At 37.5% G+C, this 25,540-nt stretch overlaps 2 protein-coding genes and 1 pseudogene across 6 annotated transcripts; 2 read left to right on the plus strand and 1 right to left on the minus strand.

Moving 5' to 3' along the window:
• Positions 1 to 286: 286 nt before the first annotated feature.
• Positions 287 to 2,702, minus strand: LOC112088559 (meiosis-specific protein ASY2-like). The gene is made up of 7 exons (XM_024158956.1): positions 2,592 to 2,702; positions 2,208 to 2,331; positions 2,045 to 2,152; positions 1,812 to 1,975; positions 1,507 to 1,701; positions 1,081 to 1,419; positions 287 to 997 (listed from the first exon to the last, which is right to left on the minus strand). Exons 1-7 carry the CDS (start codon positions 2,700 to 2,702, stop codon positions 287 to 289), a joined length of 1,752 nt encoding a protein of 583 aa, XP_024014724.1.
• A 1,572-nt stretch (positions 2,703 to 4,274) lies between these two features.
• Positions 4,275 to 7,253, plus strand: LOC18022790 (protein ABIL4). 5 transcript variants are annotated; one of them, XM_006405218.2, is made up of 10 exons: positions 4,275 to 4,682; positions 5,133 to 5,538; positions 5,665 to 5,747; positions 5,817 to 5,967; positions 6,037 to 6,136; positions 6,248 to 6,316; positions 6,404 to 6,446; positions 6,523 to 6,596; positions 6,683 to 6,774; positions 6,871 to 7,253. In XM_006405218.2, the coding sequence occupies exons 2-10, from the start codon at positions 5,440 to 5,442 to the stop codon at positions 7,006 to 7,008; spliced, it is 849 nt and encodes a 282-aa protein (XP_006405281.1). In that variant the 5' UTR covers positions 4,275 to 4,682; positions 5,133 to 5,439; the 3' UTR covers positions 7,009 to 7,253. The 5 variants fall into 5 exon arrangements, with proteins under 5 accessions (XP_006405281.1, XP_006405280.1, XP_024014580.1 ...); XM_006405217.2 differs by having other exon boundaries at positions 5,825 to 5,967; XM_024158812.1 differs by having other exon boundaries at positions 5,133 to 5,192; positions 5,348 to 5,538; positions 6,248 to 6,446.
• A 708-nt stretch (positions 7,254 to 7,961) lies between these two features.
• Positions 7,962 to 10,862, plus strand: LOC18022791 (annotated as a pseudogene).
• Positions 10,863 to 25,540: the final 14,678 nt, after the last annotated feature.

Genomic DNA, 25,540 nt, shown 5'->3' on the forward strand with positions numbered 1-25,540 from the left:
CCTATCATTCGTAAGTATTATTCTATTAAGTCATGTCTCATCTCGTGCTGATCATCCTGTTAAACAGATTTTCACTTCGTCCCAATCGTTTCTTTAAAACCAATTTTCACCTCGTATCAAACGTTTTATTTTGAATCTATAATCATTTTACGATTTAAATAGCGAGCTAATACTTGATAAAACGACATTCATTGATAAAGATAAGGGTATCCGCGTTACAAACAGAGAGAAACAAAATAAGAAGAAAAAAGGGGGTGATGCTAGAACAAGGAAAAGAAGACAAGATCTACTCTTCGGGCTGAGTGCCGTCCTCACGATTTTCTCCATCCTCGACATCGTCGTGGTCCGAACCGCCATCCAGAGTTTCGGGATAAGGCGGAGGCAAGTCGCCTTCCTCAAGATATGTGAGGCTGAGGTTCTCGAGTTTCTGTTCGCAGTCGCACTTCGATGATTCGAGCTCGGCTCTCAACTCCTCTTCAGACATCTCTTGCTCCTTCAAGAGATCGAGGCATTCCAGTGTACCTCGAGCCTGCACGAGATCAAGCTTGAATCGCTCAATCGACTCTTGTTGAGCAATGCGAGTCCTCAGTCGATCTATTCGACCTGAGTACTTGGCCTCAGCATCCGCCCAAATACGAGTCGTCTCTGCCTCAATCCTCTCTTGAGCATGTCGCTGTGCCCGGACAACCTCAGTGGCGATCGACTTCTCGACCTGGATCTTAGCCTCATTAACAATCTGAAGGTTGTTGACCAAATCCAGGTTCTCTTGCTTCATCGCCTCGATCTTGTCGGTCAGTTCCTTTACCCCTGCATCGAGCTGCTCCGCCTTTCTTCTCATGGTCTGCCAATTGTCCTCGGCGACCCTTCGCTGCTCGATAGCGGTGTCACGCTCTTTCACCGCCTTTTCACCCGCAGCCTGAGCATCCTTCAGCCGAGCAGCACCATTCCGGAGCCAACGCATGTATTGACCCCTTGCGCGGTTGCAGCTCGCGATGAACTAAAAATGAAAATAAAAAAATTTTCTCAGTCGAACTCACAGATTCTAGACAGGGTATAGTAAAGTAAAGATTCTAGACATACCTTGAAGGCGAAGCTCGCCATGTCTTTGAAAGCCCCATCAGTACCAGGAGGGACTTCGGAGGTGGAGCCCTTTATCATCCCGAACAGCTCTGCGCATTTATCAACATTGTTGACAAACGGTTCGTTCGACTCGGGGTACTCGAACGAAAAGCTCCAGTCGATCTCTTTGGCCTTGTCATTAGCAGGTGGATCAACCTTAGGTCGTTTGCTCGCAGCCTCCGCTCCAACTCGACCGCCATCGTCGCCATCCCCGGAAGGTTTCTTCTTTTTCCCTTTCGCCTTAGCCTCGGCGACCTCCTTCTTCTCGGCGAGGCGAGCAGCCTCGGCTTCCTCCTTCTTCTGTTTCTTCTCCTCGCGCTTCCTCTTCTTTTGCTTCTTCTCCTCGCGCCTCGCCGACTGCGTGGCTTCGTCAGCTTCATCGTCTACTTGCCGAGCTTCCACTTGGTCTTCGGCACTCTGAGCCTCGACCCCACCTTCATCAACGGACTCGAGGTTCACATCGCGTTGAGGAATAACCTCGACCTCTTCTTGGGCCAGCACCGGATCCGTGCGTGCAGGCCGAGATGCAGAAGGACCCCGATCCTTACTCCCGCTCTTCTTGGCCTTCAGCGTGCAGCGAGGCTAGGCGCGTTGACCTGAATTGGAGCCATTGCAATTGCTCTTTCCCGTAGATTATTCTCCCTCCTCCAACTAGCTGAAACAAAAAAAACGTATTAGACGATGTCGATTACGGAAGAAATATCAAAAATGTCGAGCTTACCGTTCGTGATGCGAGTGATGGAAGCCTCGACTCGTCGACGATGTATATCAGGCCAATGCTGTATCCCAACGGCCCTGATCTTCTGAATATTCACGTGAAAATTCTCTGGGAAAGCTTCGAGCTGGACGTTTTGCTCTGCGAGAAACAAAGAAACATCAGTAAAAGAAAGGGAAGACTCGAGATATGACCGAATTAGCGATCTACCGATGCTACTGCTCCACTCGTTCCTAAAGTTTCTGGTCGTATCAACTACCAGCGCCTCATCCACCTTTGCATAAAAGAAGGACGCCTCCCAGGCCCCAGCTTGGCGTCCTGTTTACGGGGTAAACCAAGGAACAATCTTTCCTGGCCTTTATCGTATATGTGCCTGGGATCGGATTATTCTTCTGGACGGTAGTCATCTCCTCGAAGAAGCGCCAGTCAACATCAACCCTGACCTCGCTCCCGAACAAAAGAGCCGCGACCATAAATTGGATCCCCGCAGGAAGAATCTGCGAGAAAGCGATACACCTCCGATCGACATAATCGGTCAACAGCCTCGGCAAAGGCACCCAAAGATGACAGAGACTGAACCACGCCTCGTAAAGCGTAACCCAGCCCTCCGGAGCCAGCCATGGTCAATCCTCAGGTCCTGGCGCCATCAGCTCACCTCGAAAACCGTATCATAACTGAAACTCCTCGAGGCGTTGAGCCGTCATCTGAGACGGAATGTTAACTAGTCGATTCTTGATGGCTCCCTTGCGCTTGGAACCTTTACGTCGAGGTCTGGCTTCTTCGCCTTGTTCCTCTTCCTCGCCCTGTTCATCCTCCTCCTCGCCCCCTTCACCAACCTCTTCTTTGGCGTGCTCAGTAGCATCGCCATCACGCTCCACAAGAGGAACTATTTGAAGATTCGTAGATTCGCCTCGCGGAGATGCCCCATCAGAACGAACTCGATCCGCCAATTCAACCAATGGAGACTCTCCTCAATCCGATTGGGTGTCAGACCTCGAAGACACCTCAGGGGAAGAGCTAGCACTCCTAGAAGCTTCCTGGTCGGACCTGGAGCCAGACTCTAAGCTCGACTCGATACGCTGACCCCCCAAAGACATTACTCGATGTCGGATAACAATAAAAACAAAATAACAAAAGGACGAGTTCTAGAGAGAGAAAGGAATTCTAGAGAGAAGGGAGAGCAGGATTATCTTTTGTAAACAGAGAAGAAAATGAGAAGAAGAGGAGGAGAGCATAATATATAAGGAAGAAAAAACAGCGGTTACCGAGGAAAGTAATCATGATCCGGACGCTTCCCAGTACTTTATTTAGTGGCGGATTCCACGCGCTTCCCGAAAATCACGCTTCCACTCGTGACTTTTCGCTGCCTAAGACGACCGTTGCTTTTTGCGACTCTTCGCTGCCCAAGACGACCGTTGCTTTTTGCGACTCTTCGCTTCCCAAGTATCACCTCGACTCCGAAGACCCGACATCGATATCGAGGTCCAAAGAAATGAAAGTTCTCCAGCTCGATGCGTTGAATATCGAAGTAACATCTCCATCAACGGACTGGGGGGAGACAATTGTTGTAGGTGGGCTGAGCACAGCCCCCATTTTCGTAATTTCGATCAAGCCCAATAAGATCAAAGAGCAACAAGCCTATTCACAAAGAGTAAAACGAGGTTGTTTGGGGAGATGACCTTTTTGTATCAAAGGAACAGCTCGCCACCTCGACATGGATGGGACAACTCGCCACGTTGATGTAGATGAAATAGCTCGCCAGCACGACGTTCCGATAGACGGTCGGTCAGGTCTATCTACCCGGTCGCCCAAGCTATTCTGACCGAAATGTAACCTAATTTAACACTATAAATAGCCTTGTAACCTCATTTATTACGGAATCCGTAATCTGAAATAAAGACTAAAAAACTCGATACTTATAATCGCTAACTTCTACCTTGCCTAATCAACCTCGCTCGAATACCTCGAAAATATCACATCGACCTCACCTCTATCTAAATAAGAATCTCCGAGCTTCACCTATATACATTTACTAAAGTAACCTTGTGTGCGGATACTAAACAACAGTTGGAGATGGATCCGCAACTAACGGAGGTTTCGAGCTTCAAGGCGGCGTTTATAAGGAATGATTTCGATACCTTCTCTAATCTCTTGTCTCAGCTCAAATGTATTTTTTTTTTGTTACCAATATTTGTTGGTGATTACTACCACAAATGGTTCAGATCTATCGATACAGTATGCTCACGTGTCCCAGTTATTTCTGATGGGTTGTAGGTGACGACTTAGTGAGTAGAACCTAAAATTTGATTTAGCTTTTTTTTTGTTTGGTATATGTTCCTGGCTCAGGTCCTTAATTCTGACCAAGTTCACAATGCAGCTCACGAGTTGAAAATTGCTAGTAAGGTTTCCTGGATTTTAGGTGAAGCATTACCAATTTTACTGGTTGGACTCTTCAAATGTGTCAATTGATAGTCTTTTGCTCGTTATATTCAGGGGGACATATATATATATATATATATATATATATATATATATCTGATGAGCATGCTGTTGTTCTAAGCGTTAAAACAGAGGATCAAAGACGCTTCCATCATCAAAATATATATAAGGTATCGAGCCTTTGGCTAATTGTCTTGTGTAGAGATGAGATAGCAGACGAATCAGCTCGGGTCGTAAGATGTTGCTCTTCTCTTCTGATCAACGACTGTTAACATATGTCAATGAGGAGCACCCGGATTGGGAAGTGAGAGATGGGTTTTGTTGTGTTCCAGAAAGCCAAAGAAACTGCACCATGCAGGCACCTTCCGTCTCTGCAACTCATCAAACCACACTCTCAGAGAGCTCGAGCGTATCGTCTAATCCTCCCCCTCAATTCTTTATCCTTCAATTTGGAATCGTTTCATTTTTTTTTTTTTTTTTGGTCATAAACTCTTTGCTTATCATGTGAGATTTTGAGGACTCCCTTCTTACTTGGGTGATCCGAAATACAATCTTGGGCGTGTTTTTGTCGTCTGGTTGGGTTATAATGCAACTTCACATGAACTTTGATTCCTTTCTGTGTCCCACTTCTCTTGTATGTTTGTGTTGATATTTTCTTTTTGAAAGGGACAAGAGATTCAAAACTGTTGACAAGTTGTTTTCTCTTTAATTTAACAAAATGTTAAAATTGCTACTCTTCTCTACTTTCTGCTCCATTATTTTCCAACTATCATTTCCTTCCTCATTTTTTCTGGACTTTGTGTATTTTATAATTTGATCCCATCATTAATGCTCTAAAATAATTTTATTAAATTTTCAGATTAGCGAATATGTGGCCTAAATGCATTTCTCCGGGTTGATTTGTCGGCTGCTTTATAATGTTAAGTCTCCTCTTACCCAATCACAAAGAAGTTCAATTGTTTTTTTCTTTCTTTTTAGTCCTTTTAAAGAAAATTAATTTCATTCTCGTTGATATAATTAACAGTTTATTCTAAAAATTTAACTTGTAAATAACGTATGGAATGTGTTAAATAGTGTGCAGTGGCTCCACTTGGATCTCTCTTACTTACTCCATTATCTTCTTTTTCTTCTTCTTCTCTCTCACATCTCATTAAATCGGAGCACAAATGGCGAGCTCTGCATCTTTAGCGATCGTTCTTCATCAATCTTCCAATCATGACGAACTCTTCATGAAACAGACTCTTCAATTCTCAGAAACTCTCAAGGTTTGATCCTTCTCTCTATCTCTTTCCCCAAGCATAGATTGATCATTAGGATTGTGATTTTGTCTTCATTCAAGATTCATCTTCTCTCCTGTTTGCTTTGTTTTTGTTTGTTTTTGGATGATTAAGGACTTAAAGAACTTGCGGAAACAGTTATACTCAGCTGCTGAGTACTTCGAAACATCTTATGGCAAAGAAGAACACAAAGAAACGTAACTATTATTTTTCTCTTTCTTGATATAATATTTTGCAAGGAAATGAATGAATGGTGTTAATGTTAGGGTGATAGAAACGTTGAAAGAGTATGCAGCTAAGGCAGTAGTGAACACAGTGGATCATCTTGGTTCTGTCTCTGACAAATTCAACTCCTTTCTCTCTGATAACTCAACCCATTTCTCCATCACGCATCTTCGTTTATCTTCTCTCGAACAAGTAAGCATTCTCTGAGTCTTGGAACTGTAATCAAAGTACTTCTCTCATATATGTGTGTTGTTGCTGTAGAGGATGAAACTATGCAGAGAGTATATGGGGAAGAGTGGGACTTATCAGCATTGCTTTCTCATTCAAACTCCTCACCATCATAAGCGTTACTTCTTCCCTAGTATATCCTTTAAAAATCTCTCTTCGTTTTTTTAACCCCACACAGTTGATCCATTCCATCATCGTTCAATCTGATCAAAATCTTTTTTTATGACAAATTCTTGCGTACTAGAACATGGAAGAGGTGAACAAAGAGGCACAAGCTTCTCTGCAGGAGATGACTCCCATCGATTCAAGAGTGGTAACTCAATATCTTATTGTTTTTTTTTTGTTTCTGGTTTTTTTTCTCGTATGTTATCTGAATCTTTCTCCTGGTCTGCCCTGAAAGCTGTTCGATCAACAATACTGGAAAACCACCCAAATACTGCAAGGTAGAATCTTGATTCTAATCTTCTTCTTCTGTTTCGGGTTTTATTGATTCTTTGTAATTCGGATAATCGAATGCAGGAAAGCTACTAACAAGACAGGAAGCTTCTCCTTCTCACCCATCCTACACAACAACATGAGCAACAGAACACAAAGTAGTACAACAACAACTAGACAATGATATTTCCTTAAAATAATTTCAGACAAACTAAAGTAAAGTGTGTGTGTGTGGATGTTGCAGGTAAAAGAACAAACTCTCCTATGAGATTTGCTCTCTTACGTTCAGGATCTCTACTGAAACGTTCAAGCTCCCCAAGCCAGCCAAGAATACTGGTTAGTTAATATAATATATATTCAGCTTCAGTTGTTATCAACATAGTTAGTGAATCTTCTTCTGCTCTGTGTTTTTTCTTTTTTGTGGATGAAAAGGCCTTACCGGAGCCACAAAGAGCGATATCAGTGTCGAGAAATAGAGAGATAGTGGAGATAAAGCAATCTTGTTCGAGAAAGGGGAACAAGAGTCTGATGTTCAAGGCATTGATGAGTATGAGCAAGTCCAGAAACTAATTTAATGTTCATCCTCCTCCTGAATCTTACTATCTTATAGATGCTCAAGGCTTGCTTGAAAGTGGTGTGTGAATTTGCAATTAGAAGAAACACACACAACTATGTCCAACTGTTAGTTTCTTCACTTCCTTGTACACTCTTTATAGCTTTTGATCTTTAGACTTTTGAGTCGATCAATAATTTCTTGTATGTACAATTGACTTGTCATCTTCAGTGAAACAATTTCTTTTATCATTTTTGTTTAACCCCTGATTCTACCAAAACCGATTAACAAAAAAAAAATTGGTACTAATCAATGCCAAATTTCTCCTTTTTTTTTCCATTTTTTTTTTCTTGAAGTGCTAACGATATTTGCTTGTTATGTAAAGATCTTCTGGTGTGGTAACTGTTTTATTCTGTTCCGGTTCGAACCGGTGGGCTTAGTAGTAGTTGACTAGTTGTGTCTGGGTAGAAAGGAAATGGTATCCAAGTGTTTGTTGGATCAAGCCAAAACCCACAAAAATTAAACCCGCAACTAACAATTCTCTTGATTGGTATCTTGTCTGTCTCTAACTATACCACTGAATTCAACTTTCATTTTTTTTCTACAAAAAGCGTTTTGTTTATTTTCTTATGATTAAAATGTCCACTCGATATTAAAGTGAGTTCCATTAAAATTTGGAAGACTAATTCCAGGTTGTAAATAAATGCAATCTCTAGATTCAAAGATGCTTTGATAAACTAACATTTGATATGTTTTCAAATTTATTATCACATGTAGTGTTGAAGTTAAAAAGTCAAATGCGAGCTGAATATATAAAACTATAAAAGAAAGGATCAATATTCAAAACAATGAAAACACACAAAAGAACATAATGCGGTTTATCTCTTTTCTATTAGTTTTCTTTCTTACAGTATCGTCCCTGGATTCATACGCCCAAGCATATAGCTTATCCCAGAGAGAAAACATCATGTCCGCTAAGAAACAGTTTGTCTGCGGCCTTTTCAAGCCAAGCGCAGGTTCCAGAGGTTGGTATGTGGGCATATGGCACTACAAACTGCCCAAGGAAATGGTATGGGTTGCAAATAGAGACCGCCCACTCTCCAAGCCCATTGGAGAGCTCAAGGTCATCAACACCAACCTCGTCCTCCTTGACCAATACGGTAACCGTGTCTGGTGGACCAATGTGACTAGCACAAATCTGAACAAGTCGCCACTGATTGTTGAGCTTCTTGACATTGGCAACTTAGTCTTGAGATACTCCAACAACGTCGCCTCATATGAGTGGCAGAGCTTCGATTTTCCCACAGATACTCTAGTCTCCGGGATGAAACTGGGGTGGGATGCCAAAACGAACATTAACCGGACACTGCGATCCTGGAGAGGCTCTGATGATCCGTCATCAGGGGAATTCACTTATGCGGTAGAACAAAATGAGCTTGCGCAGAGTTTCATTCGGAAGAAAGGTGTGCCAATCCTCCGGAGTGATATATGGAAAACCCTAAACGACGTCGAGGAAACGAGTGAAACTTTGAGCTACGGGACATATAGTATCACCGTGACTGAAGAGGAGGCAACATATTTCTTCAGAACCACGAATGAGAGTTTCTTCTCAGTATTGAGATTATCCTATGACGGCCTGTTGAACCGGACTACGTGGATTCCTAAACCACAGCAAATGTGGAAACCAATAATGCATATTCTCCCAGATGACGCGTGTGGCAGCTACAATCTATGTGGAGCGAATGGTCTCTGTAGAAGAGACGCATCACCAGACTGCCATTGCATCGACTTTTTTGAGGCCAAGTACAAAGAGGCATGGGATTTGAACGACTGGACAGGTGGGTGTGAGAGGAAGACATCGTTGAACTGCTCTTCAGATGGGTTTGTCCGGCTTAGCGAAATGAAGTTACCAGATATTTCCAAGTCTATTGTGAACAGGAGAATCGGGCTGGAGGAATGCAAGGACAAGTGCCTTGAGATGTGCAACTGTACAGCCTATGCAAATACAAACATGAAAGATGGTGGATCCGGTTGTGTGATTTGGTTCGGAGATCTCATCGATCTCCGCAAGAATAACATTGCCGGGCAGGACCTATTCGTTAGATTGGCAGCCACTGATGCAGGTTAGTTTATTGACTTTTCTCTGTTTTCTGAAACAATGGGTCTGTCTCTATGTTGACTTGTACTTTCTTAAGAAGCGGCAGCTGAGGCAAACAGAAAAAGAAAAAAGAAGAGTACCAAAATGATAATGGTGATTGTTGGAGTCGCCATTGTGCTTCTTCTGGGTTGCATTATTTTCATAATGACGTGCATTTGGAGAAGAAAGAAGAGGCCAGCAAGAGCAATTGCAGAAGCACCTATTGCAGCAACAGAAACAAGTATTGGTATGTTGTTTTGTGATAAACGGCCTTTCTTTAAATCTTTAATCTTCTTTTCTGTCTGAATGGAATTAGTATATCAATGTTATCAATAGGGGTTTTACGATGTGAACCAATGGACCTATTAACTGTTGCCACGGCCACACAACACTTTTCTGACTCTAACAAGATTGGACAAGGGGGGTTCGGGATTGTTTACAAGGTTTGTAAGAAAAATACATCTGATTTTATATATACATATATATATATATATATATATCTATCATTATTTTCAAAATTCCTTGTAACTTATCAACATTATTACAGGGGCTGTTGGACAACCAAACAGTGGCAGTCAAAAGGCTTTTGAGAAGGTCCGCACAAGGCATGCAAGGATTCGCCAACGAGGTGAGGCTGATGGCAAGTGTTCAACACATAAACCTCGTACAAGTCCTTGGCTATTGTTTCGAAGGTGACGAAATGATTCTGGTGTTTGAGTTCCTGGAAAACTCAAGCCTTGATACATATATCTTTGGTCAGTGCCGACTACTCTTTGATTATTTGAATGTTATCATCATTGCAATATATCAGTTAAAATTTATTTGGTTTCAATTTGTAGACAAAACCCAAAGCTCTAAGCTTGATTGGGAGAAGCGACTACTGATTACCACTGGTATTGCTCGAGGACTCTTGTATCTTCACCAAGATTCTCGGTGTCAAATCATCACCGGGATTTGAAGCCCAGCAACATTCTTCTGGACAAAGATATGGTCCCTAAGATCGCGGATTTTGGGATGGCCAGGCTCTTTGGAAGCGATGAGACAGAAGCTGCTACAAGCACCGTAGTTGGAACGTAGTAAGTAAATACGTTTTTCACTGTCATCTTTTGGAAACTGTAGAACAAAACTCTGGACAAGACTGATCTCAACTGTTTCGTTATGATGCATTGCAGCGGATATATGTCCCCCGAATATGCCATAGACAGGATTTGTTCCGTCAAATCAGACGTCTTCAGTTTTGGCGTATTGGTTCTTGAGATTATCTCTGGAAGGAGAAACACTGAATTCTTCCACACGAACGAGGAAAGCCTGCTAAACTATGTAAGTTTGACCAATCAAATTCTTTGTTTTTTCTGTTTTTGTTTTTTTTGTGTGATTCGATTCATAAACGCTAAGACTAAAAGCTCTGTTTTTGATGATCAGGTGTGGAGGAATTGGAAGGAAGGAAAAGGGCTGGAGATGGTAGATCCGGTTATCGTAGATTCATCACCAACATTTCAACCACACGAGGTTCTACGGAGCATACAAATTGGTCTCTTGTGTGTTCAAGAATGTGCAGAGGATAGACCGGCGATGTCGTCTGTGATTTTGATGCTCACGAGCGAGAGAACCGAGATGGAACAGCCCAAACTGCCTGGTTTTTCTGTCGGTCGTTTTGAGATTGGTTCCTCATCAACAAAACAGCAATCTTGGACTGTTCCCGACCTAACCAATTCCATCCTTGAAGCTCGGTGACAGACAATGTGATTTGGATTCGGATTTGTTATGCACTCTGGAAATAAGCAAGCAGTCACAAGTTGTTTCTATTTTCTCCACATCTGGTACATAGAGTTTGCTGATATCATCTTACACATATATTATCTCCACATCTAGATTTTAACCCGTCAAAGAAGTGGGCGGGCTTAATTTTTATTGGTTAAAATTTAAAATAAAACAATATTTAGGTGTGTGATAATAATGTTTAATTCGGTTTTTAGAGTTTTAGAGTTTTATGTTATGGACGAAATGATATATAGAGTTTAATAATCAATGTATGTAAATTTTATCATATGGAAATATAGTTTTTAATTATAGTCTAGCATTCCAGATAGCATATTAAAAATGTAAATTTATTTAAATATATATATTAAATCCGCTAGTTTATAATTAACTATAAATGTAAAAACCACTTATTAATTGACATTTAAAAGATGTCAGAGGTGTTTGGAGATGCTGCTGGAAAAAGGAATTGCTGCTACAGTGGTTGCATTACCAAAAAACGACGCTGGAAAATCTAGCGGCTATGAGAGACGTTGCTAATAACACTTGAGATCATCTCTAACAATACATGCGATCATTAGGCTGCAATTATTCTCCTTTGCTGTAACTGTTTTACGTTGTCGTAGCCATCGATGGAGCGACCGAGAAGAGAATAGACGACATATCTAGTAATTTCTGAAGTTTTTTTACACAGAATTTATTTCTATTGACTTGCAAGATTTAGACTCCTAACCTGCAAAAACAAAAATTTAAATCACCATTAGACCATGTTCAAGAATCCATAAAAATTTGACAATAAACAAAAAATTGTAAAGAACAAAGAAAGACAACGATTACACCAAACAACTAAATTTTCATTGAATCCAGAAAAATTAAGCAGAGAACAACAATGAACGCTTGTAAACCGATAGATTTTCATTAGTTTTGGTATATAATATATACATATTAGACTGGTTAACTTAAATTACGGTTTAACTGGTTTAGTCTGCTGGTTTAAGTTTCCTTTAGCTTTGACCAGTATATATGTAAACACTGTACATTGTTTCGAGTATCAATGAGATATATTTTCATTCTCTTTCTTGTTCGTGAGCTGAAATTCAAAGTTGTGATATGGTATCAGAGCATAATCTGTTCATCCCTTCGATTTCATTCCTCTCGATTTTAATTCATGAGCAGTGGCGGAGCCAGCTTCAGTTGAGGAGGGTCAGCTGCCTCAGGTGAAATCCTGAAAAATAAATAAATAAATAAATTGTTGTTGAGTTTTTTTAATTGATTTATTATCCAAATCTAAAATAAGAATTAACTTTTCTAAAATTTGAAATTTAAGATAGTTTAATAAATATTAGAGAATGTTGATCTAATAACAATCACAAAAATTATAAAATAAAAATTTATGCCAAAGTTTATAATTGTCCCACATTGTAAAGTGCTTCAATTTAGAAGCGGAAGCACTATAAATAAGAGTTCATCTTAAATAATAATTACTTAGATAAATTTTAAATTCTTTTTAAAAACTGATATAATTTAGAAAGGAATCTCGCCAAAAAATAAAATTTATGAATACGACTATAGGTAATATTATTGGTGATGAATTTTTAAGCAATTATCTACTTTGTTTTATTGAAAAACAAGTATTTGAAACTATCATAATAAAACCGTGATAAAACAATGAAACTATAATCAAATAATTTTAAAATATGAGTGAGCATAAAATGCATTTATGAGATATTTATCAATGATGAAATTTTTTTTTTCAGTGAAATTTATATAATTTTTTTAGATAATAAATATTGTGACCCATGTAAAAAAATTTTCTGTCTCCGCCACTGTACATGAGTGCGTCGCGATCTGTGTTGATTCGTGATTTCTGCATTTCGCTTTTCTTGTTCTTTGTTGAAGTCGTTCGAATGATCTTCATCTTCTTCTTTGATCTTTGATTTTCCCGTTTTTCGGAAGTTTTCTTTCACGATTTGCGATGTCTGCGAGCTCCGGTTCAAATCCTCAAGCTCCGATTCGTCCTTCCATCGATCTTTACAAAAATCCGTACTATCTTCATAACAACGATCACGCGGGGCTTGTACTGGTGTCAGATCGACTCACGAGCGGCGCATATTTCCAATCTTGGCTGCGATCTGTTCGTCCCGCTCTCAATGTCAGAAACAAACTCGGCTTCGTCAATGGTACAATTCCTAAACCTCCAGATGGTGATGTGAACTCTGGATCTTAGTCACGATGTAATGACATGGTTTCTACCTGGTTATTGAATTCGGTTGCGAAGAACATTAGCGCTAGTTTGCTTTTCATGCCTACAGCTGAAATGGTTTGGAATAGCCTGATGAATAGGTTTAAGCAAGCAGATCTAGCTCGTATTTTTGAAATCGAACAAAAACTGTGTTCTGTGAATCAAGGTGCTCGTGATGTCAGCACATACTATACTGAATTGGTAACATTGTGGGAAATGTATACGAATTTTGTTGAATTGCCGATCTGCACTTGTGGGAAGTGCGAATGTTCTGCGGCAACAAACTGGCAAAAGATACAGGAAAGGAGTAAGGTCATGAAGTTTCTCATGGGACTAAATGAGTCTTACGAATCTACTAAGAGGCAAGTGTTGATGCTAAAGCCTTTGCCTAATATCGAAGAAATTTTCAACATGGTGTGCCAAGATGAGCGTCAAAGGGTGTTGAAGCCAATTACAAGTGTTGAGAACGTGGTGTTTCAAGCTTCAACTTCTCCAACTGAAGCTGAATTGCAGCATTTTGCGGCTTATGCTAACTACAAGGCACGATCTCGTCCTGTTTGTACACACTGTGGTATGACTGGTCATGTGGTAAACAAGTGCTACAAACTTCATGGGTATCCCCCTGGTCATCCTGCGGCTTCTAAAGCTTCAAGCACTCCTACTCCTCCTACACCAAAGTCTGCACAATCAGCTCAACAATAGAAGCCTCCACAATACAACTCTTATAACAAGACCAATGTTATTGCTAACGCTGTTGCTGATGCCATGCCACAAATGCCAGTTTACTCTACGCAAAACAGTAGCTTGGATTTGAGTTCATTCACATCTGCTCAAGTTCAACAGCTCATTGCTCAGCTTACCTCACATGTCAAGCCTCAAGACACTACGATTCAGCATCCATCCGCATCAATAACAGAACATGGCGTGATGGCTTGCAATGCTTCTGCAGGTACTGTGTCTTTTCCTTCCTCTAATCTTTTTTTTGAATATCAAACCCTCACATACCAACACCATTGTTTATCCGCTCTTTCAAATATGATTCCTAATGGTGCTTGGATAGTTGATAGTGGGGCTACGGACCATGTTTGTTCAGATCTCTCATTGTTTTCTGAAGTACGGACAGTCAGGGATAAGTCAGTATCATTACGTAATGGTGTTAGAGTACCCAATTCACACACTGGCATTGTGCATCTATCCGCATCATTGACATTGTATAATGTTTTGCATATTCCATCTTTTAATTTTAACCTGATTTCTGTGAGTTCTCTGGTGCAACTTAGCTTATGTTCTGCTAATTTCTTTCATGACTGTTGCATCATTCAGGATCTTACTTCGGGCTCGACGATTGGGAAGTGTAGTCTCATTAACAATCTATATGTGTTCACTGCAAAAGACTTAGCTTCATCTGCTCTCATTCAACCGTTTGCTGGATCTTTGGTTGCTGATGGGGACTTATGGCATCAACGCCTTGGGCATCCTTCTGCAGCCAAATTACATTGTTTGTCAAAAGTATCTAAAAGTGTCCTTATTGCATCTTCTCATTGTTCTGTTTGTCCTTTAGCAAAACAAAAGCGTCTTCCATTTGTTTCACATAACCATGTAGCTGATAATGCATTTGATCTAGTCCATCTTGATGTATGGGGTCCATTTGCTCATGAAACTGTTGAAGGTTTTAGATATTTCCTCACTCTTGTAGATGTTTCTACTCGTGTAACATGGATATACCTTTTACGTAATAAAAGTTCTGTTGCTACGGTTTTCCATGCATTTCTTAAGCTTGTTGAAACTCAATTTTTTACAATCGTTAAAGCAATTCGATCTGATAACACTCCTGAACTTTCATTCCCAGATATCATTAGGGACAAAGGTATGATCCATTATTTTTCTTGTGTTGATACCCCACAACAAAACTCAGTAGTTGAACGCAAACACCAACACCTGTTGAATGTGGCTAGAGCTTTGTACTTTCAATCTCATGTGCCTTTTAGTTTTTGGGGTGATTGTGTACAAACTGCTGTTTACTTGATCAATAGGACTCCTTCACCATTGTTAGGAAATCAAACTCCTTATCAAAACTGCTTAAGAAAGAGCCTCAATATGAATCTCTACGTGTCTTTGGTTGTCTCTGTTACGTTTCCACTTATCCAAATTTTAGAACAAAGTTTTCACCTCGTGCAATGGCAGCTGTTTTCTTAGGATATCCACCCGGTTTTAAAGGCTATAAAGTTTTTGATCTTGAAACCAACACTGTGGTTATTTCACGAAATGTTGTGTTCCATGAAACTACTTTTCCTTTTAAAGATACAACTCTATTCTCTCAGGTTCCTGATTTGTTTCCCACATCTATTTTGCCCATGCCTGTTCCGGATAACTCATCTCCTGCTATTGATTCGTTTCCGCATAACATTACATCTGATCATTCATCTTCATCTGATAATGCATCATCATCTCATATTATTCCTACTATAGATCCATTATCATCATCATCATCTCATGCACACTCTAACACTGCACCTGTCACACAACATACATCTTCTGACTTGGCTGTCCATAATTCGTTAAACAATGGGAGACCTAAACGGACACCCAAGGCACCATCTTACCTATCTGAGTTCCATTGTTATCTTATTGACCATATTACCACTCCCCCGACTTCCTCCCGTTATCCACTGTCTTCTGTTATCTCCTATGACCATTTATCCCTCCCATATCACCAATACATCTTCTCCATCAGTACTGACACAGAACCGAGAAACTTTGCCGAAGCTATCAAGTCTACTGCATGGACAAACGGTATGGATGATGAGCTTCAGTCTCTTGAGCGTAACAAGACATTCTCTGTAGTTCCATTGCCACCAGGGAAGAATGTGGCTGGTTGTAAATGGGTCTACAAGTTGAAGTATAACCCTGACGGCTCTATTGATAAGCATAAGGCGAGGCTAGTCGCAAAGGGCTTTACTCAACAGGAGGGAGTTAACTATATCGACACTTTCTCACCGGTGGCCAAACTCACAACTGTGAAGCTTATTCTTGGTGTTGCTGCTCGTTTTGGCTGGAGCCTTACTCAAATGGACATTTCAAATGCCTTTCTTTATGGCACATTGGATGAAGAAATCTACATGGCTCTTCCATTGGGATACACACCACCACCGGGAACCACTCTTCCGGAGAATCCGGTTTGCCGCCTACACAAGTCCTTATACGGACTGAAACAGGCCTCACGACAATGGTATCATCGTTTCTCTTCAGTTCTACTTGATGATGGTTTTATTCAATCTGCTGCTGAGAACACATTGTTTGTGAAAGTTGAGGGTACTGCTATCGTTGCACTTGCGGTTTATGTTGATGATATTGTCATTACCAGTAATGATGATAGTGCAGTTGATCATGTTAAACAGACTCTCCACAAGGTTTTGTTATCAAAGACATGGATCCTCTGAAGTATTTTCTTGGTTTAGAGATCGCCAGATCTTCCAAAGGTATATCAGTTTGCCAATGGAAATACTGCTTAGACTTGTTGCAGGAAACAGGTCTTTTGGCTGCCAAACCTTGCTCGGTTCTTATGGATCCCTCGGTGAATCTAAGTTCTGAGACAAGCAAGCCACTTGATGATCCACGACCTTACAGAGGACTGATTGGGAAGCTCTTATATTTGACTATCACCAGACCGGATATTACATACGCGGTGAACAAGCTCAGCCAATTTCTCTCTAAACCGACTGATGCTCACCTTAATGCAGGCCACAAGGTTGTTCGGTACCTGAAGTCAAACCCAGGTCAGGGTCTCTTCCATTCTGTCTCTACAGATGTCTGTCTTAACGCATTTGCCGATGCAGACTGGACTACTTGCAAAGATTCCAAACGATCTGTATCTGGTTACTGTGTTTACTTAGGCACATCGCTGATCTCGTGGAAATCGAAGAAGCAGAAGGTTGTGAATCGTAATAGTTGTGAAGCAGAATACAGGGAAATGGCTGATGTTACTTGCGACTTACTCTGGATTGATCAATTGCTGAAGGATCTTCACATCAAAACAACTGGACCTGCAATGTTGTTTTGTGATAATAAATCTGCTCTTAGCATTGCTTCAAACCCTTTCTTCCAGGAGGGCACAAAACATGTGGAGGTCGACTGCCACAAAGTTCGAGATCAGCTGAAGAACGGTTTCCTAAAGACGTTTCATGTCAGCTCCCAGAATCAACATGCTGACATCTTGACCAAGCCGCTTGGTCCCTCTCTGTTTCATTCTCTGTTGTCTAAGATGTCAGTTTCAAGTCTCTTTCGTTCTTCTTGTGCTACTTGAGGGGGTATATTAGACTGGTTAAGTTAAATTACGGTTTAGTTGGTTTAGTCTGCTGGGTTTAAGTTTCCTTTAACTTTGACCAGTATATATATGTAAACACTGTACATTGTTTCGAGTATCAATGAGAAATATTTTCATTCTTTTTCTTTTTCGTGAGCTGAATTCGAAGTCGTGATAATACATAAAAGAGATGTCATCTTTCCATACCGAAAGCTAATACTTTGAGGACCTTCATGCACATTGAATGCAGCAGCTACACCATGTCCTGTCCCTGTAAAGCCAAAAAAAATCAACATAAGAGCGTGCAAACCCATACATTACAAACACAGCTTGTATCAAACCATGATCCATTGAGAGTATTAAAGCTTGTATCCATAAAACCATCTTGCATTGAACGGAATTTAAGGAGCATGTCAGCCACATCTACCTCTGTTAGGTTCTCATTCTTGTTTTACGTACATTTAATTCAAAAATCCACATGTCAACTTGACTCACAAGAAACCTCAGTTTTATGTGAATGATAAGTATAAATTTACGAATATTACCTTGCGACCTCTGCTCATCTCATGGCTTGTGTTCTGCCATCACGGAATGTTATCTGTAATCATCTTTCTCCAGGCCGTTTTCCTTACTATGAAGACCCTGTTATGCTAGTCATAGGAACAGTCTTTTTTTTTTTTTTCAATTCAAATTAAAAGATGAAGTTATTTTCCTGGTTTTTAAACCACACATCATAAGAAGCCGAGTGAAAAAAGTAATTACGAATCCCTGAAAATTTGTTATAAAATGAAAAAATTGTTCAAAAAATATGAACGCCACGAAGCATAATAATTGAACCTTTGGGCGAATTGCATGTAAAAACGGGCCCCATGAAGCATAAAATAGTATAGATATATAAGCATTTCTATGGTTTGTATCCATGCATGAGTCTATCTAGCAAGTCTCCATCTCCCTGCATCAGCAAAACCACGTACAAACTTATATACTTGAATACAAAAGTTTGAATTTTGAATACAAAGTTGCAAAACTACGATTACATCTATAGAAAACCTTGGATACAAAGCTTAGTCGTAATCATCATAATCAATCTACCTGACCCGATAGCCTGCGTTACTCTTTCTTCCAGTCATAATTCCTCCTCCGCACCGTAACTCCTCTCTAACTCCTGCTTTCTTTGTGGTGCTTGTGCAGCTGCCTAAAATTGAAAAATGAACATATTTATAGTCAGTGCTTTTATTTATAATAAAATAACAAATGACAATCTATTGAATTAAGATGATAATCTTGAAACATTTGAGATGTGAAATGTGTGAGTATTTGGAATCAAATACCTAAACTGAAAGCTCCTCGCTTTCTACAACTAATATACATAATACATTAGTAAAGTAGAAAGCTATAGGCATACCTTTGATTCTCGCAAATTCCCAATTTGAAAAATTTGCAACCTGCAAGCAAGATCAAGTTCATGAATCATTAAAGAGTTTTATGTTCAATTTTTTAAGAATTATGTCTTGCTTACTGATTATGCTGCAAGGGAAGCATCTTCATTCGATCCTATTAATCCTTGTATGCACTGTCAATCACAAACGTGCAATTAAAAAGTATGTACATATATATAATAGAATATAAATATGAGATTTTTACAGAAAAATAATGGCATCTTTAGAAATATGAGGAACATTTTTGAGGTGGTGATTGAGAGAGATTGATACTCTAGTATATACTAGGTATCTGCCCGCGTCGCGTGGGCACAATCATTATATAAACCTTATTATAATTTGATTATTGAAATTCTCGTAACATAAACATCACATTTTTATTTTCAATTTTTGCCAAGCACGGACTTTATATATTTAAGAAATCGTATAATATTTTTATATTTGAGTTTATGAATAATAGTTAAATTGTATAATATTTTTTGTTAAACTTTCGGTATATATCATTTTTTAAGATAAATAACACTTATTTACAATAATAAAATGAAATTATACCATTAATATTAATCAAATATAGAAATAATTGTACTTTATATAATAAACGAAATAAAATCTAATAAATATTCCTTCAGAAAAAAAATTTCTATGTCAAAGCCTCTAAAAAAGCTAGTATCACAATTATTATCACAATAAAATAAATATTAATAATCATCACAATTATATGTCATTTTATCACCTAGTAATGATTCTGATGAGATTCTTTCTATTTTTGATTTTTAGAATTATTATATTATAATTATAACAAAACATGACATATATAGTCAACTAAATTAGCGGTGGTAAATATGACTGTTATTTTTCAAAACATTGCAAACACTACTATTGGTTGTCGTAACGGTGGTTTTCAATTTAAAGTAGTACCCATTTGTTACTCGTAATCAGATTCTATTCATTGTTAAGAATAACTGCATCTATTTTTGAAAAAAATGTCTCATTGCACGATGATTTCTGATTTAGGTATAGCATCTGATCGATCTTCTATCTGTGTTCAAGTTATCAAGAGTGTCGAGGAAAGCCTAGGTGTTCACGGTATTCAGCGATCGTTTATATTCGCAGACGAACATGTAAGTATAACTTCAAAAATAACATACTGTCTGATTCTTAATATATTACTGTCTGAATCTTAATATATTATCAATACCATCATTATTTTTTAACTGAAAATCTAGGGTGATCGAATACGTGCTTCGATTCCGAATCGTTTAGTAGACCATTATGAAGGCATGATGTGTGATAAAGATTGGTAATTCATTGGTAACTTCAAAATTACTCCACACATAGGAACTTCGAGGATTACAGTCAATGGTCTCCATATCTGTATCGATGAGGATACTCATGTTGAGAAGACATCGCCTAAATCAGATGACCAGTTGTATTCATTTGCTAATTTTAGAAATGTCCTTGACGAATCTCTGATGGAAAACATAGACGTTGGTATGTTTTCTTAGTATTTTATTATACTCAATTAGATTAATTAATACTCTACTTAATTATATGAATATATTGCTTTATGCTAGTTGATTTGATCGGAGGTATTATCAAAGTTTGTCAATTGGAACGTCAAGACCAATTTTGGATCGGAAATCAGAGAATCAACTCAAGTGTTCTAAAATTTACAATTAGAGATTTTGAGTAAGAATCCATTGATACAAAGACTAATACATATATAAATCTTTACTATCATATTCTCGATGTTAAGGAAAATGATATATTAATTCTGATTTTTAGGGGTGTCGACATCAATTGCATAGCGTAAGGAAGAGATGCTGAACATTTTGAGTCCTTATGGAAAAATACTTCTCGTCGCAAAATCGTTTTCTGTGTATTGAGATTTTGGGAGATGTGTCGATATGGAGGTTATTTCTCATTCTATCGACCAACCATATATCAATTTATATTTATATCAATTGTAGCTAATATAATTTTCTATATTGTACAGATGAAATATGTGTTTGTTCTGGTCGAGAATTCTCTGAAATATTGTTCGATCCTCCAATTCCTGAAGTCGAAAATTCTCATTTTATGTAAGCATTGTTCACCGTTATCATCTTGTAAATTTACTAAACAAAATTGTTGAATATTCGACTCATTATTTATCTTGTTCTTGCAGGCTTGACTACACTGATGATTTTAACAACATTGAAGATGGCTACTTTTTTGATCACTCACCTATTTTCCCAAGCCATTGAATCTACCAATTTCATTTGATGTTTTCATTTATTTTGTTTGACAATTCTATTGACTTTTTTCTCATTATTTTGAATTTTAAAACCCTTTAATTAGATGAAAGAATTATTATACGTAATAAAATTAGAAAATATTAAGATAACACATTAACAATATGATTGATATTGAAAACATTATTAATTACTAATAAATTTAATAGATCAGAGCAATAACCGAGATATTCATAAATTATAGGACTAACCTCTTGACCATCCAAGACCATCACAATTTATTTGTTAAAGGAAGAGTCGAATTTTGGTTACAACACGGAATTTTTTGGCCCATAAGATATATACAAATTTTGGGCTCAGATGATATATAATTTAAATGTAACATAATAAATCGTTTACATCAAACAGATTATCAAATCAGTTATTATATATGTTATTGACATACTTTTTAATAATCCAACACGCGGTATTTTTTGACAGAACATTATAAAGAATAATGACATATGCCTGATTATCCATTCCTTTATTTTATTTACACTCCAATCGATTAAGACACAATCGTTTATCGTTTACATGCGGTTTAGGCATTAATATTATATATATAATCAAAAATGTTAAGTTTATTGTATATTGGAGATATACATCTACAAAATATTATAGATATACATATATCAAAAACTATAGATATCCATATATTCAAATCTATCAGAAGTTGTCAGATATATTTTCAAAAACGCAATGAATACTTAGCCCTTTGAGTAGACTATAGTTTACAAATCAACTTTTCAAATCACCATACATCACCAAAAAAGAAAAAACACTACAAAACCATTGATATACAAATTTATTCTAAACACTAAAGACAATGTAACGATATCATTCATAATATAAATAAGACATAATCATTCATAACATTCATAATATAAATAAGACATAATGCAGTATGCATAGAGTCAAACCAAAATAGTAGATTAAACAACAACCGATATCATTTAATAAGTATCATAATATAATAGTTTTACAAACATTAAAAAGAAAGATAAGGAATTGACATTCCATCGATGGTGCATTAGTTAAGGTGGTATCGCCTACAAAAAAAAAATCGATATGTTAGATCAATATATCTAAAAATCAACTAACAAAATATGTCAATAAAGAAAAATTATATTTAATACTTACTTAGCCCTGAAATCGTCAATCTCGTCATCAACAGGATTACACAGGAAATCAGAGCAAGGAGGGTAAGAGCATAGGACAACCGAATTATTATCAACACCTATCATTAATTTTACGAATCAGAATTAGAAGAATGCAAGATTACCTATTCTAAAATACTAAAAAAAAGGAATAAAAACCTACCTTGACCATTAGCCATCTTCCAAAACCTCAGCACAAATACCACTGATTCACTTTGATTACGCTGATAAACACTATGCAGATTCTTAGCCAAATTCCCATGGGCGATACATGGCAATACACAATCTCTCCTAATTGATTAAAATAGAACAAAAAGGTTCTTCCAGTTTAGATGTCATAAAACCAAAACGATACATTGTTTTTTTTTTTTTTTTTTTTTGCATAAACAAATGACATATGGATATAAACTCATAGATCTTACCCTGCATCAAGAAGTTCGAATCGAACATATGTTGCATTATCCTCATAAGCATCGCTGTTTATCTCACAGAGATCACCCATCTTCAACACGGTTCCCATTACATCTATATCGAATACAAAAAAAGTGATATTAACAAAACGATATATTATACTAAAATTGTCACAAAACTAACAGATGATTACCAATATTACCAATTAAAAACTCAAAATCTAATCCGCGAGTCACGATGTCAAAGAAGCGTGTGCAGTTGAGATGCAAGTGTAAATTATGGGTTACTGGAGAGATAGGAATCACGATCGTATGAGATCCGAAAATAAACCGATGCCTGTTTACGGTTATGCATATCGAACCACTGGCCTTCTTAACAACGAATCGACGAACCCTAAACCAGTAACCTTGTTTAAGTACAGGTCCATGCAGAGCGATTTCATCGGGCATGACAGTTGCGCCGATACGATGACCCTAAGATCGATTTCGCATAAGTTCAAGTGTAAAATCTAAAAGAAAAATTGCTTTTAAAAACAACCCTATGAAATATATAAAGAAATAACAACTACATAACAAAATACCCGATCGTCAGCGAGAATCATCTCAATTGTATCACCAAAGAAATTTACATTCTTCCAGAGTCGAACAACTTGCACACGAACTTCACCGCCGGTGGTGTAATAATCTAACCTAGAAATATCAACAACATGAGACATTTTTTTTTTCTCTGTCAAGAACACAAAAGGAAAAGTAAAAAAAAAAAGAAGGAAAGAGAACACATATATATACGCGTTACATTCTAGACAGTTATTTCCTTTTTCAACCCAATAAACTTATGGAAACATACAACATTGAATATGTATTATTAAAATAAAGATTAATTTATTTATAGGTTTTATTTTAAATGACAACAATTGTCTGTCAAAGGCGTCTTTTCATCCGTTAATGTACTTTTTCGAGACATTAGCAGCATGCAATATGAGAGAATAAAATCTAATTGCATCTGGTGTACTAAGCATACACGCAACCGAGATACGCGAGCATACCAAGTCAAAAATAATAAAAAAATACAATAGTTTCTTCAGTATACAATCATTACATCAAGCCAGTGAACGTAATTTTCCTGGACAATGTTTTTATAAAGCCAAAGAAACAGTTGGAGAGAAGGGTTACTTTGTTGTTTATTTTTAACAATGTATATGAGAAAATGGGGATATATATAACACCCAAATAACGGTTATGGAAAGTGTCGCGTGAATCAGTGTATTTTACGTATTTTTCAAAAGAAAAATGTTCCATTTTTGGAAAGTTGCAACGTATGATGAATATTCTAGATAGATTATTGGTTAACACAATTTATTTGTTAAAAGAAGAGTCGAATTTTGGTTATAACACGAAATTTTTTGACCCAAAACAGTCTTGTAAATACAAAAAAAAAGTGTCTAACAAAACTAATAATATATATGGATTATCGATTTTGAATCATTCTAATCGGCCCAAACCATTAGACATTATCTGTATCCAGCCCATATAATCTCTCTCTAATCCTGAAATTTCAATAAAAAAATCATGTAGACCTAAATATACATATTTTTTTTTCATAAGTCAATTTAAACAACACATCGAAACATACTTACCTATTGCGCAAGGTCAAAACTTCATCAATAGGTGAATCAGTGATAAAACGGGACACACCATCATCATCATGATCCTTGATAGACACATTCTCTAAAACATATATATTAGAATATTGTTATGTTATATACAACGATTTTATAAATAACATATTGATGTATCATCAGAGAACATACCCCCGTCAATTGCTACACACCAATCGGTTAACACACATATAGCAAAAGGACCTTCGTATTCTCTACACTTATCTCTTATTTCAGTTGCCAACTCACCATGTGCAACACATTCTAGCATGTACTCCCTATATTTTGACAAAGAATGTAGTTAATAATTAATTAGTTAAACTTCAAAAACCTACAGTTTGAGATATACTTACTCATCATCTATTATATTAAATCGAATTGATGATGTAGTCGTCCCATCCGGGTATATAATAGTAAAATATCTAGCATCTTCAACGACTCCAATCAAATCTGCGATTGTAATTAGTCAAAATTAAGACATTAGTGCGAACTATAAATTTTGCATTATAAGAAGATACCAAAATATTCTTACCAATTAGATAATAATGAGCATCTGAGAATTCATAAATCGAGAGGAATGATGCAAAATTATAGAACGAATTATTTGTTAATGGTAAAGCTGATGAGATCGTTGTTCCCTGTGTCAGTGTAATAATGTAATCGTGTTTTGTAATACTTTGGATATTAGTCCAGTTGTAAGGATTCAAAAGAAATCAAGTCAACATAAACCATTGATCTTCTTCGCATATTTGATTGAAATGCTCCATCATCTGATTGTTTACCCGAGCCTGTATTCTACAACCCTAGAAGTTTATACGATAACATTAGATCAACAAAAGAACAAATTATTGTATGTTAAAACAATAAGCAAAATAAATAATAATTATCACAAATAACATTTTAAGTTAATGAAATTTACTCTTTCATCGACCAGAATGAAATTTAGACTTCGATTATCGTCCGAGTAATCCACCACCCATTTTTTGAGTATTTTCACTATAATTCTCCAGTCAGATATTTGAGAGTCCAATTGATGAACAAAATCATAATCCGTCATTGCGTGATGCCTATCGTTTAGGGTTATGCAATTTAAAGTATATTTATAAGAAAAATGTGATTTTATATTATCTATAACCGAAAATTAGATATTAACATTTCAGGATAAATATAGA

Source organism: Eutrema salsugineum, unplaced genomic scaffold (assembly GCF_000478725.1).
Source record: "Eutrema salsugineum unplaced genomic scaffold, Eutsalg1_0 scaffold_14, whole genome shotgun sequence".
NCBI classification, from domain to species: Eukaryota; Viridiplantae; Streptophyta; class Magnoliopsida; order Brassicales; family Brassicaceae; genus Eutrema; species Eutrema salsugineum.

Excerpts from the sequence above, each read along its gene's own strand:
- LOC18022790 (XM_024158811.1), top strand. The coding sequence starts at position 5,440 with ATGGCGAGCTCTGCATCTTTAGCGATCGTTCTTCATCAATCTTCCAAT. Across the intron at positions 6,137-6,247 it reads TAAGCGTTACTTCTTCCCTA|AACATGGAAGAGGTGAACAA; the intron begins GTATATCCTTTA and ends CTTGCGTACTAG. Across the intron at positions 6,447-6,522 it reads AACCACCCAAATACTGCAAG|GAAAGCTACTAACAAGACAG; the intron begins GTAGAATCTTGA and ends AATCGAATGCAG.
- LOC112088559 (XM_024158956.1), bottom strand. The coding sequence starts at position 2,702 with ATGGCGATGCTACTGAGCACGCCAAAGAAGAGGTTGGTGAAGGGGGCG. Across the intron at positions 1,420-1,506 it reads ACCAAGTGGAAGCTCGGCAA|AAGAAGGAGGAAGCCGAGGC; the intron begins GTAGACGATGAA and ends GAGAAGAAACAG. Across the intron at positions 998-1,080 it reads TGGCGAGCTTCGCCTTCAAG|TTCATCGCGAGCTGCAACCG; the intron begins GTATGTCTAGAA and ends TTTCATTTTTAG.